The sequence below is a fragment of the Erpetoichthys calabaricus genome, chromosome 3, assembly GCF_900747795.2.
Source record: "Erpetoichthys calabaricus chromosome 3, fErpCal1.3, whole genome shotgun sequence".
In the NCBI taxonomy this organism is placed as follows: Eukaryota; Metazoa; Chordata; class Cladistia; order Polypteriformes; family Polypteridae; genus Erpetoichthys; species Erpetoichthys calabaricus.
In genome coordinates, this window is record NC_041396.2 from 273,552,492 (window position 1) to 273,566,925 (window position 14,434).

The window sequence follows — 14,434 nt, forward strand, 5'->3', positions numbered from 1 at the left end:
AGGTAGTCATTACCTGGTCCATTCACCTTTCTCTTGACCCGGACTAGTCTCCTAGTCATCAATGACACAGTATGATTTTGCTACCACCATGCTTCACTATTGATATAGTATTGCACAGGTTATGAGCAGTGCCTGGTTTCCTACAGACATGATACTAATCTTGGTTTCATCATAGCAGAGCATCTTGTTTCTAAAAGCCTTTTAGGTGTTTCTTTGTAAATTCCAAGTGGACTTTCATGTGTCTTTTAAAGAGGAGTGTTGCAGTGATAGCTTTCCTTCTGGAAGTTTCTCCTTTCTCCACACAAATTAACTGGAGTGCAACCAGAGTGACCAACAAGTTCTTTGACACCACCCTTTGCATGACCCTTCTCTTGTGATTGTTCAGTTTTCCTGGGTGGCCAGCTGTAGACAGAGTTGTGACTTTTCCAAACTTCATCCATTAAATAACTATGGAAGCAACAGTTCTTTTGGGAAGATTTTTTTTAGTCTTTCTCCAGATCTGTGCTTTGACACAATCTTATTTCTACTGCAGGCAATTCTTTTGACCTCATGGTTGGGTTTCTGCTCATGATACGCATTATCAACTGTGAGACCTTCTATGAACCTTTTGTGCACCTTTCCTAATCAGTTCCCCCAATTAAATTTCCCACAGGTGGGCTTCAAACAAGGAATAGAAACTTCTCCATGATGATCAATTTAATAGGATACACCTGAGCCAAATATGAAACATCAGAGCAAAGGGTCTGAATACTTGTGTCAGTTTTTTGTACTGTATTTTTATTGTATGGTGTGGCATATTGGTGCAGTAGGTAGCATCAATCCTGGGTTCAAATCCAATATATGTTTTGTGGAGTTTGCATATTCTTCCTGTGGGTGTTTTTCTCTGGGTACATTTTGTAGTCTTCCTCACTTATCCCCAAGGACATGCTGGCTAGAATAACCGATCACCTTAAATTGTCCATGTCTGGACATATGTGAGAGTGAGTCCTGCAATGAACCTCTTGATTTGACAGTGTTGCCTCTGACCCCAAATTGTATTAAGCAGATTTTAAGAATGTTTTGCTGCTGCTATTTTTGAAGTAATGTTTTTTCCATTAGCCTTATTAGCTGAAGTTTCATGTAGTAACTCTACTAGCGGTGGTGCTATTACTGTGTGTACAGAGTACAATGAAATTCTTACTTGCATGTCTGAACAACATGAAACACATCACTACTCTACAGCGCCAAGATAAACAAGCCTATTTGATTAGCTTTGGATTTAATTCATAAGCTGCTTTCAAGTGTGAGCAGTTTCTGTTGTACAGACTTTGGTCACTTCAACTAACGAAGACTTCTGAGGATACCTTAATTTCCACTAGCTCTCTGTTGTTAGAAGATTGCTGGAGTTTTTATTCATCCAAAAATGACTGAGATAAAACTCCTCTAACACCAACAATGGAATTATTTATATACCTCTGATTTGAACTGCAAGGATAAATCTGTGTGTTTTAAATCCGAGAGTCGATGTTATAAAGTAAAACCTGGAGAGACACAAGTCACAGGACAAATAAGCTAAAACTTTACAGAAGGTGATCAAGTCAGAAGTTTTGTTTTCTATTTTGTAAGCAATGTTTTATTCATTAAAAAAGAGGGGTGAACAACCAAATATGAAAAGTGCAGACATCTAAATGAAAAGAAAGTCTCGAATATGCCAGTGTCTCAGCCCCAATTCAGAGATGGCTGAAAAAGTAAGTTAAAAAAATCTTAATGAGCAAAATAAATTATTTTTTCTACAGTAGAGATGCTATACTGGATGGAGAGAAGAAATTAACATAATAGTTCTGACAGATTAAAGTTATACATTTACTTATTTGGCTGACACCTTTACCCAAGGCTGTTTCCAATATTTACAATACAATTGGCTACAGTTCTTTTGGTTTTCCAATTGGAGGTCAGGCAGGACAAGTGACTTGCTCATAGTCACACAGTGTCAGTAACTGGATTTGAACCAACTCCCTGAAACCTTAACAACTGCACCACATTAACTGCCTATAAAGTAAAGTCTTCCAGCAATATATCAAATATTGCTCCTGTTTTTTTCCAGAAAAATGCCAGAAGGATCTTATTCGCTAAATAATTTATTGAAATTAGTACCCTTTTAATGGTTTAAAAGGAGTACAAAGTAAAACCCAAAAGTAATAAAAGCTACAGAGAACAAGGAATACAAACGTTAAAAGCAAATGAAAAAGAAGTAGAAATGTAGGACCACAAAAATGAGGCAGGCAGATGATGATTTGCAGATATTCAAAGAGAATCATGAGCATATATGAAAATATGCATCATATCCTAGTGCACATTAGTATAGCAAGGGTTAAATCACAAAAAGGTTTGTTCCCCTGTATATATTTTTTTCCTTAGCAAGCTGGAAACCACCAATATTTCATGAGTCAATGTCAGCTAAATATGGAAAGGCTGACAGGCAGAACCCCCTCTACTCTCTAGGGGATGAACATGTGCTGAGGACTAGAGATAAGGGTGGCAGGAGCTGGATGGGTTCAAGGTGGGGAGAGGGCCTGTCAGTTGGGCTTGATTGATAGAATAGAGTGCTATGCTCATTAGGCTTGAAAATATTGGTGGAACTAATTAAAGGCTATGTTTCAGGTTACCAGTAGTGATGGGAAGTTCGGATCATTTTACCGACTCGGACCTTTGAGTCTCGTTCAGCAAAATGAACAAATCTTTTTTCGAGTCATTTCGTTCATTTCGTTCATTTTAGCAAAATATAATTAAAATGTTACCTGTTACCTCCCTAACACATCTACTGCTTACACAAATGTTGATCACACTACAAACAAGACAAAACTATAATGCTATAAGAAACAGAAAATATTAATTCATTGTTTAACTGGGTCTTTAGTCTATGATTCGCTACTACTGAGCCGGTAAGTGGTCACGTGACAAAAGAACGAACGACTCAAAAGACTCGAGGAATGAACTAATCAATTCTCTTTCCGGCTCAGACTGCATAGGTTAAGCTTATGGGGCTGTCACGTGATGAACGAACGACTCAAACCCGAAGACTCGAGAGATGAACTAATCAATTCTCTTTCCGGCTCAGACTGCTTAGGTTAAGCTTATGGGGCTGTCACGTGATGAACAAACGACTCAAACCCGAAGACTCGAGAGATGAACTAATAATTCTCTTTCCGGCTTAGACTGAGTTGGTTAAGCTTATGGGGCTGTCACGTGATGAACGCACGACTCGAAAAACCCGAAGACTCGAAAAAACTATAGAAAGTTGCGCAAATGCGCATGCGCGACTGAACGAATCACTCCCACGAGACAACTCGTTCTTCCCGAGTCACATTAAAGATTCGTTCAAAATGAACGAATCGTTCAAGAACAACCCATCACTAGTTACCAGTGACTTATTACACATTTGAATTGTTTTGTACTACACTGCATTATCTTTTTTCATTGAGGTATTGTTGTGATGTGAGATTTTACATATAACTTGATGAATATTTTGTATGTCTTTATTTGTAATTTAGGCATTCAATGTAATTTAGTGTTTACACCCACCAACCCCCCAGGAATGGGTCTGTTTGAATTTTACGACAGGATTTGGGGGATGTGTCTTAAACCAATTTGTCGAGTGTTTCTTTGCTAAAGTCATTTCTACCCCCACAAATAGGCTAAGGTGTACTTTAACATATGGTTTGGGGGCAGGTGTTAAGATGTTCTATTACCCCATTGGTCTGAGGTATGGCTGTTTGAAATTGGCTTGTGTCAGAGGCCTTTAAGTACCATGATGTCCTATTGGCTCTAGGGGTTGGACAGAACATCTATAAATGTATGTGTTTAACCTCACAATCTCTCTCTTGCTAACCTGTGATGATGTAGAAGTATCACTCTCTTACCAACCAACATATGATGAAGAAGTATCTCTCTCTTGCTAACCTGTGATGATGAAGACAACACAATGAAGAGCACAGCTCAGCAGCCATTTTGAACAGACATGTGGCTGAAAGCTGAGCACCAATGATGCCTTAACTAGAGACATTTAAGTAACTACAAGTCTGTGTGCCGCCTGAACTACATATCACCATTTAATCATGTTGTATGGTTGCCAATATTCAATTGTACTTTGCATATTGTTATTATTTATGAATATTACCAATAATACATTGTTTTATGTGTAACTTAATTCCTGCTTGTCTTTTTACTACATCTAATTACCTGAGGTTATAGATATAGAAGGAAAGGTGGGGAGAAGTTACAGTATATACAATAATATCTTATAAATAGTGGTAAGTCTGTGAGATTAGTCATTCTGACAAAGGCTACATATTAATAATACAAAAGGGGAAAATAGAGCAATATATATTACTCTCCTGAGACAAAACACGTATTCTTAGAGAATATCCTCAGTAAACTTCCTGATGATAACGTGGTCGTGAAAGGTGTAACCTTGAGCTTCCTGGCTGTTTTCTTTATTGACTGAGTGATGTTTTTCTGTCTGCCACCATCCAGATGGTCCATAAATTGTGATGAATATCAGTGCAAAGACCAAGCTGATGAAAGCTCTTGTTCATGTGGAGGAATTTCACTTCCATTTACTTGCATATCATGGACTTCTTATTGGATGCTGTCAAACATGTGAGGCTGAGGAGTGTCATGTTGTAAGAGCTATTTTTAGAAACACAATGTTAATATTATATTCATGTAAGTTTTGCTTAGTAATGATAAATGTTTGGTTATGTAGGGCTGCATAGAATACATAGTTAAATAGATCATTTTACTTTATTCTCTACAAGTGAACATATAAATACGATATTTGTGTCATAAAATGCCAATAAAATGTAATCATCTTTCTGAAAGTTTTCTCATTTTATTTTATAAAACATTGACTCAGAGTAGATTTTATTTGGCTTTTTTGACATTGATTAACATGAAAAGTCTATTTAATATAAATGTGAAAATAACTCTCTGTAAAAGTGGTTCACATTAATAACATATTAATAACAAACAAAAAACACAGAATAATCGAAACAAGTGGAATTAATTAAAAATTAAGTTGGTAGGCTTTTGCAAGTCCCACTAGTTCCTTCCATCTGCTCTAGAACTGTAAACCCATCACACTCTTGTAATGTCTCTATAACAAAATAAAGATCTGTCTGCCATAGTATAGTAGGAATTAAAAAAAAAAAAAACTTATCCTACTACACATTAAACAAAGAAACATCACAAATCTTAATGTAAGAACAACAGACAGCATTTTTATATTTTCCTGACAATAAGAAAGTTGTTTAACTCATATATATATATATATATATATATATATATATATATATATATATATATATATACTGTATACTATATATATATATATATATATATATATATATATATATATATATATATATATATATATATATATATATATATATATACAGGGTATACGGTATATATATATATATATATATATACATTTTTTTTAAGGCTTCTGGAAATATATACAAAAAATGAGAGTAATCCAAGAAAAGTAACATACAGTATGGTGGAAGCCTGACAGTATAACAAGTCAGGGTTCATCTTCTTTGTAAGTTGACAGAGTCCAGTTCTATGGCTCTTTGCTTGTGGTAAAGGGTGGGAGTAATGGTGCAATGTGCCTTGTAGCCACAAGAGGAAATGGTGTCTTGTTAATCCTCAAGACATTTTAGAGCAATCAGCAATACTGAATTTGAATTCAAGTGCAAGGCACCTTTGTATAGTGTATAAATGGGTTCACTTTGAGACAATCAGAAATGCTTGGAGCAGGGAGATTAATGAAGCAAAATCAATCTGTCTGCAGAACTGAGGGACTAGTATATAGAAGAGATACAGCGTGCTTCTATATACAGTAGAATTTATCCTGTGAAACTTATAACATTTTACATAGTAATGATGTATACAGTAAGCTATCACATTATAGCAGAGAGGCCCCTATTATTTCTACCATCTTCTTTCATTACCCTGTCTAGGCTTCATGTTTCCTCCATACCTTTGGCAGCATCTAGAAAAGCATGTTATCCACAGTGACTGATTTCTTCCTGTTTGTTTCATGCAAAATCGTCTGCTCCATCTCAATGTTGTCTTCGTTCAGAAGCAGATCCTGATTGGCACTGCAGCATTGTTTAAATTCAGACCAGACCAGAAGTCAAAGTAAAATGAACTGTTCCTAAAAAGGCGGTTTTTTTTTTTGGTTTTTTTTTGATCAGTAGCAGTACTTACTACTAAAAATGAACAATTCAGTTAAATTCTTGGAGTTATAATGAGTCTAGTTATGCAGTTCACTGTAAACTAATATAATAACTGTCTCCATTTTTGGGTTCACATGTTTTGCTGAGTTTTAAGTGTGAAAAGCTGGAGACTCCACCTAAATCCTCACTAAATTGATACTCCAGTCATTCATTTTCCAAACCTGTCTGTGTGTTTTATTACTTTTACCAGTTGCATAGAATTAAATGAATTAAAAAGCAATCAAATATAAAATAAACTTATCTGGGATGTTTTCACACTCAATACAAAAACCAAGGAGATATTTAATGTGAAGTAACCAGTGTGACAGATTGGGGGTGCTGTCGTCCCCTTGAACCCTCAGACCACTCATCAGACACCAGATAAAAGTCCAAATATTAAATTTATTATTATAAATAAGTGCACAAAGCACCCTACACTCCACAATACTCCAATAATAATTCAATAAACACAATAATCAATCAATACACAATCCTCCACTCCCAGCAGCTGTCACCCTTCCTCCCAACTCGGCTCACCGCTGGGATCTCCCACAGTCCTTTTAAAGTCTTTAACCCAGAAGTGTTTCTGTCCATCAGTCCATGTGACTTTATAACACTTCCGGGTCAGGTGAAAACTTCTTATTTTCTTCAGCCCAGAAGTACGTTATTCTTGCCGTCCCCTCAACTGGGAAGTACTTCCGGGCTATAAGGAAAATACAAGTCCCTAGGCCTCCCTGCAGCATCCCCTGGCAGCCCCCACGTTATCCAGCAGGGCTGTGATGAAAAACTCCAAGGCTCATGATGCCCTGCTGGAATTTGGGGCACCTCCATGTTGCCGGGAGGACTCCATCTGGTGGCTTGGGAGTATTGGCTGGGATAAGCTACCAGCCATATATCACACCAGTCATCGAGAGAATGACATACTTCAAGTGTTAGCAGATTAATTAATAAAGAACAGCATTAATAATGGTCTGTCATATTTTACAGTAGCTTTAAGAGTTTTTAGCAATGTGAATTTGAAGTTTTTTAATCACTCTAAACCATTTTCCTTTTCCATCTGATGGTCTTGTGTTAATGAGACCAGGGTTTGTGTCCGAGTTCTCCATAGATTTCCTCCGAGTGCTCTGGTTTCCTCCCACAGTCTGAAGAATTTCAGGTTAGGTGAATTGGTGACACTAAATTGGTCCTGATGTGTTTGTGTGTTTGGCTTGTGAAGGACTGGAACCCTGTCTAGGGTTTGCTCCTGTCTTGTGCCGTATGCTAGCTGGGATAGGCTACAGCAAACCCCTTGACCATGGTCTGGATTAAGCAGGTTAGCAAATGACATGACATAAACCATTTTTCACTCTTTAAAATGGAAAATATAAAGCACTGATGTTTTGGTCCAGCCCATAGTCTGATTAGTAAAATTGTAAGTCATATTGTAAATTGCAGCTTTTATTTTATCCAGTAGATATCCTTTATGGCTTTAATTGGCACCTTTTCATAGCAAAAGCTTTTGGTAGGCTCCAATATTACTTTGATATGAAGCATATTGAAAAAAATGTCTTTATGGAAAAAAACCTAAGGTAGATTCTGTAAGCCAAGCATTCCCAGAGAAGAGGATATCAGTATATTTAATTTCTAGGTAAAAACAAACGCAAATACCTTTGATAAATTTTTCCCAAAAGTGACTGTGCCCAGAGAATTTAGTATTCAAAGGCACTATGAAACCGTCACGGGAAAAATCTGAGAAATATACAAGACAACTGTGTACAAGAGTGAACTGCGGCTCTTTAAAAGCAACCATCTGTTTTCACTCAGAGTTGTTGACAAATAATGCAGCTGTGAAGGCTAACTATAGCATTGCCAATGAAATTACAACATACATGCATTATTCTGAAGTGGACTATCATTATAACATGCATGTTCAGGGCAACTAAACTGCTGTGTCCCGACAAGCGACAGGCTTTTCCAATATAAGTTTGTGGAGACACAGTCACAGACTTGGCAATTAAATGAAAATGTAACAGAATTTATTTGTTTTTCCACTACAGTGTACCAATGTTACATTGGTTGGTAGTGGCGGACTTACATTTTTGGGGCCCTGAAGCTTGAACTGTTGTGGGGCCTCCTTCACAATCAGCAACACAGTCTGGGTAACCATTGTTATCTTCTTCAATGGGGTAGCTCCATGACAGATCACCATGATATATATATATATATATATATATATATATATATATATATATATATATATATATATATATATATATATATATATATATATATTTGATACTTTATAAATTTTTTATTTTAACTATTATGTTGTATTGAATTACACTGTATTTTTATTATTATTATTTTAAACCCCTTATCATACAGTAGACACACAAACTTTTTAAGCAATGCGGACTACAGCCACTTCTGTATAGTATTTCCGCTCTTGGTTGTGGCTCAACTTTCTGTTTTCTTCAGAGGTGCTGATGACTCTAAATGTCACTGAACAGTTTGATTGCTATAACAGACGCAACTACAGCTAGCCACAGTTTCAATTGTTTGGTTGAATCCTTGGTTAAACTAGGAGCAGATGGGGCTCACTTTGTTAGGTTGGGCACTCATGGCGCACTGTTAATGTGTGGGAGAAAAACAGAAGTTGTTGCCAAATGGCAAGAAAAACTTAATCAAGCACAGGTAAAGATTGTTGTGCATTTGATTGTATTGCACATAAGGAGTCATTATGAACACTCTTAAAGGGGCTAGTACCACTGGTAAAGAATCATATATCAAAATATTATATTCATAATCAGCAGCTTTGAAATAGCATAAAGCAAAAATTCCTATGCCTATATTACCAATTCCCATTTTTGAAGTTTTGTGAAAAGATGTAAGTTTGACCCTTCTTATCCCATTAGGAGATAAATCCCTGGGGTCAGTTGATATGGCATGTATAATCTTAAGACCTTCTGATCATTTTTATGAACAGGGTGTAGTTTTCTGTATCAAATTCTGTTTGTAGTGTGTTAATTGGCCTAAGTCACATCTAATGTCCTTAATCTGTGTTTCTCAGGCAAGTTTCCTGGCTTTGTGTGAAGTTGTTATGCTTTGTGTATCTTGTGTTTTCATTCCAGTGTTGGTGATGGCAGTAACTACAGATGCATATTTTATTGTATATGTACATGTTAATGTTTTAAATGTATCTATGTAATGACAGTTCCTTTGTTTTCAGAGGTTTTCATATCAGGGGATGCAAAGTGGTCTCGTTTCCTGTGTATTATATATATTGTGTATAGTATTCTCTAAAAGTCCTATGACAGTTTGCTATATAAAACTCGATGGATAGAGTCTGCGGTGGGTTAGCCAGTAACCATATCTGTTTTTGGTGCCCACTGTTCTAAGGTGTGCATTATTGAATTTGTTATCTGCCTGTGTTGTTGTTAGTATGGCCTGTTAGTTTTTGTAAACAGCAACTTTCTGTTTTATGTATTCAAGTCTTGTGGGCTGAGGTGATCGCTTAAGATGCGCCATGCATGAGTGTTGTTATCAAAACAGTGAATCTTATCTGCGCAAAAGAACTCATCTGATACTTGGCTGAATGAGCACAGTGTTCGCCATACCCTCCTGTACCACAAAGAGGTTCTGTAAGGTGGTTAAGCTGGTGAGCTGTACTCAACCAGTTTTATGTCCTTTGCATGGAAATCAGACTTTTCATGAATAGAAGGGGAAAATGGTGAAAGAACTGAGTGATCACAAATGGATTGAGAAATTTTCATTTATGGTGGATATTACTGAACAACAAGGCTGAAGCAAACTTGTGACAGAGTACCATGATAGTATCTGTGTGCTTTAGGAGAAAGTAAATCTGTAGGATGTGCAACTTGTGGAGAACTATCCTGTACATTTTCCCATTCTGAGAAACGACAACTAATGAAAATATGAATCAATACAAAATTAAAATAACAACGAAAGGAGTGAATTTCAGCAGTGTTTTAAAACCTTCAGCAACTTGAGACAAAACTTTGGTTGTTTACCTCACCATTCACCATAAACCCACTTGACATGTCAGAGGACCTGCAAATGGAATTAACTGATTTACAATGGAATTCTCTGTTGAAGAGCAAATTTGCCAGTGTACATACGTCTGGTCACATTTTATTAGTATTTTGAACCAAAATATCCAAAACTGGCAGCTTTTGCCTCAGTGCATGTTTGAAAGCATTGCTCTTTCCGACCTAGTTTTGAAGATAAGTAAGTCAAACTGTGCTCTCGCCTGATACATGGACACTTTAGTGACATAATGAAAGTTCATGTTTCACAGAGGCTGACTCCAGATGTTGATGATAAGCCAAAAGAATTAATGTGCTGGGGAGTTTTAAGATATACCTTTGGCTCATTTATTTTTGTTTTTTTGAAGTTAACTTGCAGTGAATGAAAATTTGAATTGAATATCCGCCTCTCCCCACCTTTCATTGGTCAAGAGTCCTGTCTTCAGTTCAAACGCATTGTATTATGGAAATATGTCTTTCCTCTTGAACTTGTACATTGAATTTTCTGAATAGTAAGTATTATTAATATTTAATCAAAAATACATGCATTTTGACTGTTTTGACCATACAAATGAATAACAGAAGTTGTGAGAGATTTTTTTTTCTTTTTGCTGTGGTTGTTTTTCACATCGTTTACCATTGGACAGAACAGCTTACCATAATGTTAAATTGTATCATGAATATTCATTCAGCATGAAAACATGAGATTAAAGTATTTGATTGACCATCATTACAAACTGTATGAGGTAAGTAAGATATAAAAAGAATATAATTTTTGGGTGGAATATTCAATTAATGATAAGCACTGCCACGCAAGGGGCTTATCCATATGGTTATCTGCACAATGTTTAGAGAAATAAAGTTTTAACCATGCCAAGCAATAATTACTTCATTTATTTGTTATATTCATACTGATTGTCCAACAAAGATAATCTGAAAAATTCTGATATTTAAGTTTAGGAACATATTAAGTAATTAGTGTTAATTGGAGTGTTACAATGCATAAGCAAGTAACACTATCCATGAATCAATGTGTCTCATTAGTATTAATGAATATGATCGGCAGTTGGCCAGCTTGGTAAAAACAGATGCCCTATTTTTGGGGACCCTTCATAATAGTATTTGTTTCTTGACAAAAACAAAACAATATTTCCATGCTTGTTGTTAATTTATAACCTGAGGTCCAGTAGTGTATCCATCTTGTCATGAACTCCAAGAACTTAGTACAGTAATAATATTTGACACAAATAGCTAGGGAGGCCAGTATTCACATTAATGCCTGTTCACACCTGTGTCCCTTGACAATGCCTCGGTGAGATTTAAAGGTGCGCTAAGGTGAGATCTTGTTCCAGTAGTGTACACTATATTTTCTGCAGAGATGTTCTATTTCAAATTTACTGATATTCAACCACTGTCACCCCTATAGATCCAGCCTTAAATGGTTAATAAAAGTCCCAGATACACCAATCACCCCAAATTGCAGCCTACTTAGCAACTTAGTTTTCATCCCAGGTAGATCTAAGCAATGTATTGAACATAAAACAAATTCAATGTCTTTGTCATGACCCTCACCCAAAAAGAGTTCAGGAAACTTCCTGGAAGAACTGATAAATAGACATTTGAAAAGAAGACCTCACATGACCAGAACAAAATGTGCACACTGGGGTGCACAATTCAATTTTAGGGCCATATTAAGATGGAGTCCATCCTGGTAGGCAAGGGAGGAAGTAGCCAGGCATGGCACAGCATGCATGTTTTATAAATTAATAAGTTATTTTAAACATGAAATGAATAGGCCCTCCTCAGCCATCATGAACACCTGCCTAGATTTACCTTAAGCATCCCCTTGCTGTGCATTTGGAGAAAAGTTAAAAACTCCAGTGGCATTGCATGCATGCCACGGTTAGCAGGTTGATTGTCGTAATAGTGATGCATCAAGGGTTGCCCATTTAGGTCAAAGGAGAAAGGCCAGAACCCATAAAGAGAAACCTTAGAACAAAGCTCCATTGCAACGCTGACCATTATCATTCCAGAAGAAAGCCGTTTGAACTTTAGTCCTTTGCTACGCCAGTATTTGTGAAGCTTGCTCAGGTAACCTGGATGTAGGAAGGAGACATGCTGAAGACTGAAGTCCTGAAGAGTAAAGTAAACCCTGAAAGAGGGCTCCATGCAAAAGGCGTAAGTAAAAGCTGACATCAGCACCTCTGCGTGTCCAAAAGACTTCATCAGTTGAACAAATGGCTTCCTGGCATAGGACAATTTATTATACCTGAAAGACAGAAGACAAGAAAAACAAGTCAGGATCAAAACAGCATTGTAATATCAAGGTCCAAATACATGGACAGTTGTCTACAGTTGATGAGCACCAGTCTAATCTAAATGTCAATATTTCTTAATTGTTAACAAACGAAACCTGCTCCTTAGAACAAAAATGTAAAAGGCCAAAATGCACTTATCGAATCAATAACTCTTTTGGGAAAACAGTAAAACAATGTTCACCTAGTTAGACACAATCTCCTCCATTATCCTTTTCCATAAAATCTAAATGCATTATTATTCAAACACCATATATCTCCTCATGTTTGCAGTCATTTTGTCTAGTGATGCACAATGGAAAACACAAGCCACAAAAGTTGAACACAACTATTACATAGTTGTCATCATTTAGACAAAATGACTCAGCATTGTCCACACATGTATCTAATCCTGTAGTGGATACATTCCTTCCAACATACACCCCCTTCATAAATTCCATAGAAGAATTTTGCTAAGCATGGCAAAGGAAGGTGTATGGCAGAAGCTCCTATGCCCAGGAAGACAATGGTTGTGGCTCATGGATACAAAGGTGTGGATATACATCAAAGTTGGATGTGTTGCACTTCAGTGCTCCCCAATTGCTTTGCAAGTAAGAACATTACCTGTGATGCTGATGAAGCCCCCTGGCCTGACAATTCCCTGAGACATAACAATGAGGCACAATGAATATTCCTCTTTAACTTTGACTTGGCACCATTTTACTGTTGTACAACATTTTACTGTAATGTGCCTTCCATCTGGATCTTTTTTCTTTGCCATTTACAATACAGATTTTCTAAATCAAGTAGCCCTTAAGGTTGAATTTATTAGCCATGTACCCAAAGCCATTTCTTCAGTTGCAAAAACTAACATACTTTTCCCAACTCTAAACACAATTCTCTAGTTTTGACACATGTTGCAGATTTGTATTTTTATATGTTAATTATGCCATGTTGTTTGTTGTTGTGGGCAAAAAAACTAATTAGTTTCATGTTTTAAGGAAGAATGGAGAGAAAAAGGTTTATGATATAATAGAAACCAAAAGAGACCAATGTGTTACAACGGCAAACGATGTAAAAAATGCCCATGGTAAAAAACAAAAAAATCTCATGTTATTTGTGTCGCATAATCCACATGTGTGTTATCCAGTGGCATGTGTAAAACACATTTTTTTTGCTAAAATAATGTTAAATATTTACTCCTGAAACAACCTGAATGCATCAGAAACAGGAAACTAAAGTCTCATGGGAATGACATTTAAAATGAATAAAGTACTCCAAATAAGGAGAAGAGGCAAATCTTCAATTCAAAGTTTTTTCACTTCATTCTGTATGAAAACATAACATTTTTTTCTCAGCCATCACTACAAATTACATGGGGTAAGTAACATATAAAAATATAGTTTTTGGGAGAAATATTGCTTATATGTGTTTAGTTAGCAAATAAACTATCTATCTATCTATCTATCTATCTATCTATCTATCTATCTATCTATCTATCTATCTATCTATCTATCTATCTATCTATCTATCTATCTATCTATCTATCTATCTATCTTCTCACTTCCATGCCCATATAGAAAGATCACAACCTGGAAGAGGAGTAGTGACCTCTCCACCTCTTCTGGCACCTCATACTCCATCAAGATGGCATTAGTTGTACATATCATGATTTGACTGATGACCTTAATTGTCCTTTGGTCTTTTAATTTTTTCACACATAGTTTCCAGGGTTTTGAAGACCAAGGGATCCATTGACTACATTTGAATTTTTGGTTTTTTTTCCAAAGTATTTTTAAAGATTATTTTTCCTGCAGTGCCATATCGTTTTTTATAGATGTCACCATTTCTTTTT

General features: G+C 36.2%; 1 protein-coding gene across 2 annotated transcripts in view; it reads right to left on the reverse strand.

Moving 5' to 3' along the window:
• The window catches only part of LOC114648954 (alpha-N-acetylneuraminide alpha-2,8-sialyltransferase-like), a 258,331-nt gene that overhangs the window by 209,054 nt on the left and 34,843 nt on the right, over positions 1–14,434 (reverse strand). Inside the window, exon 7 of one of the 2 annotated variants that reach the window (XM_028798306.2) lies at positions 11,962–12,554. The exons of the other annotated variant lie outside the window; for it this stretch is intronic. Within the exon in view, the coding sequence (XP_028654139.1) occupies positions 12,095–12,554 (460 nt within the window). The 3' untranslated portion in view covers positions 11,962–12,094. Of the gene's footprint in view, positions 1–11,961; positions 12,555–14,434 lie in introns of those variants that run through there. 2 annotated transcript variants of the gene reach the window in all.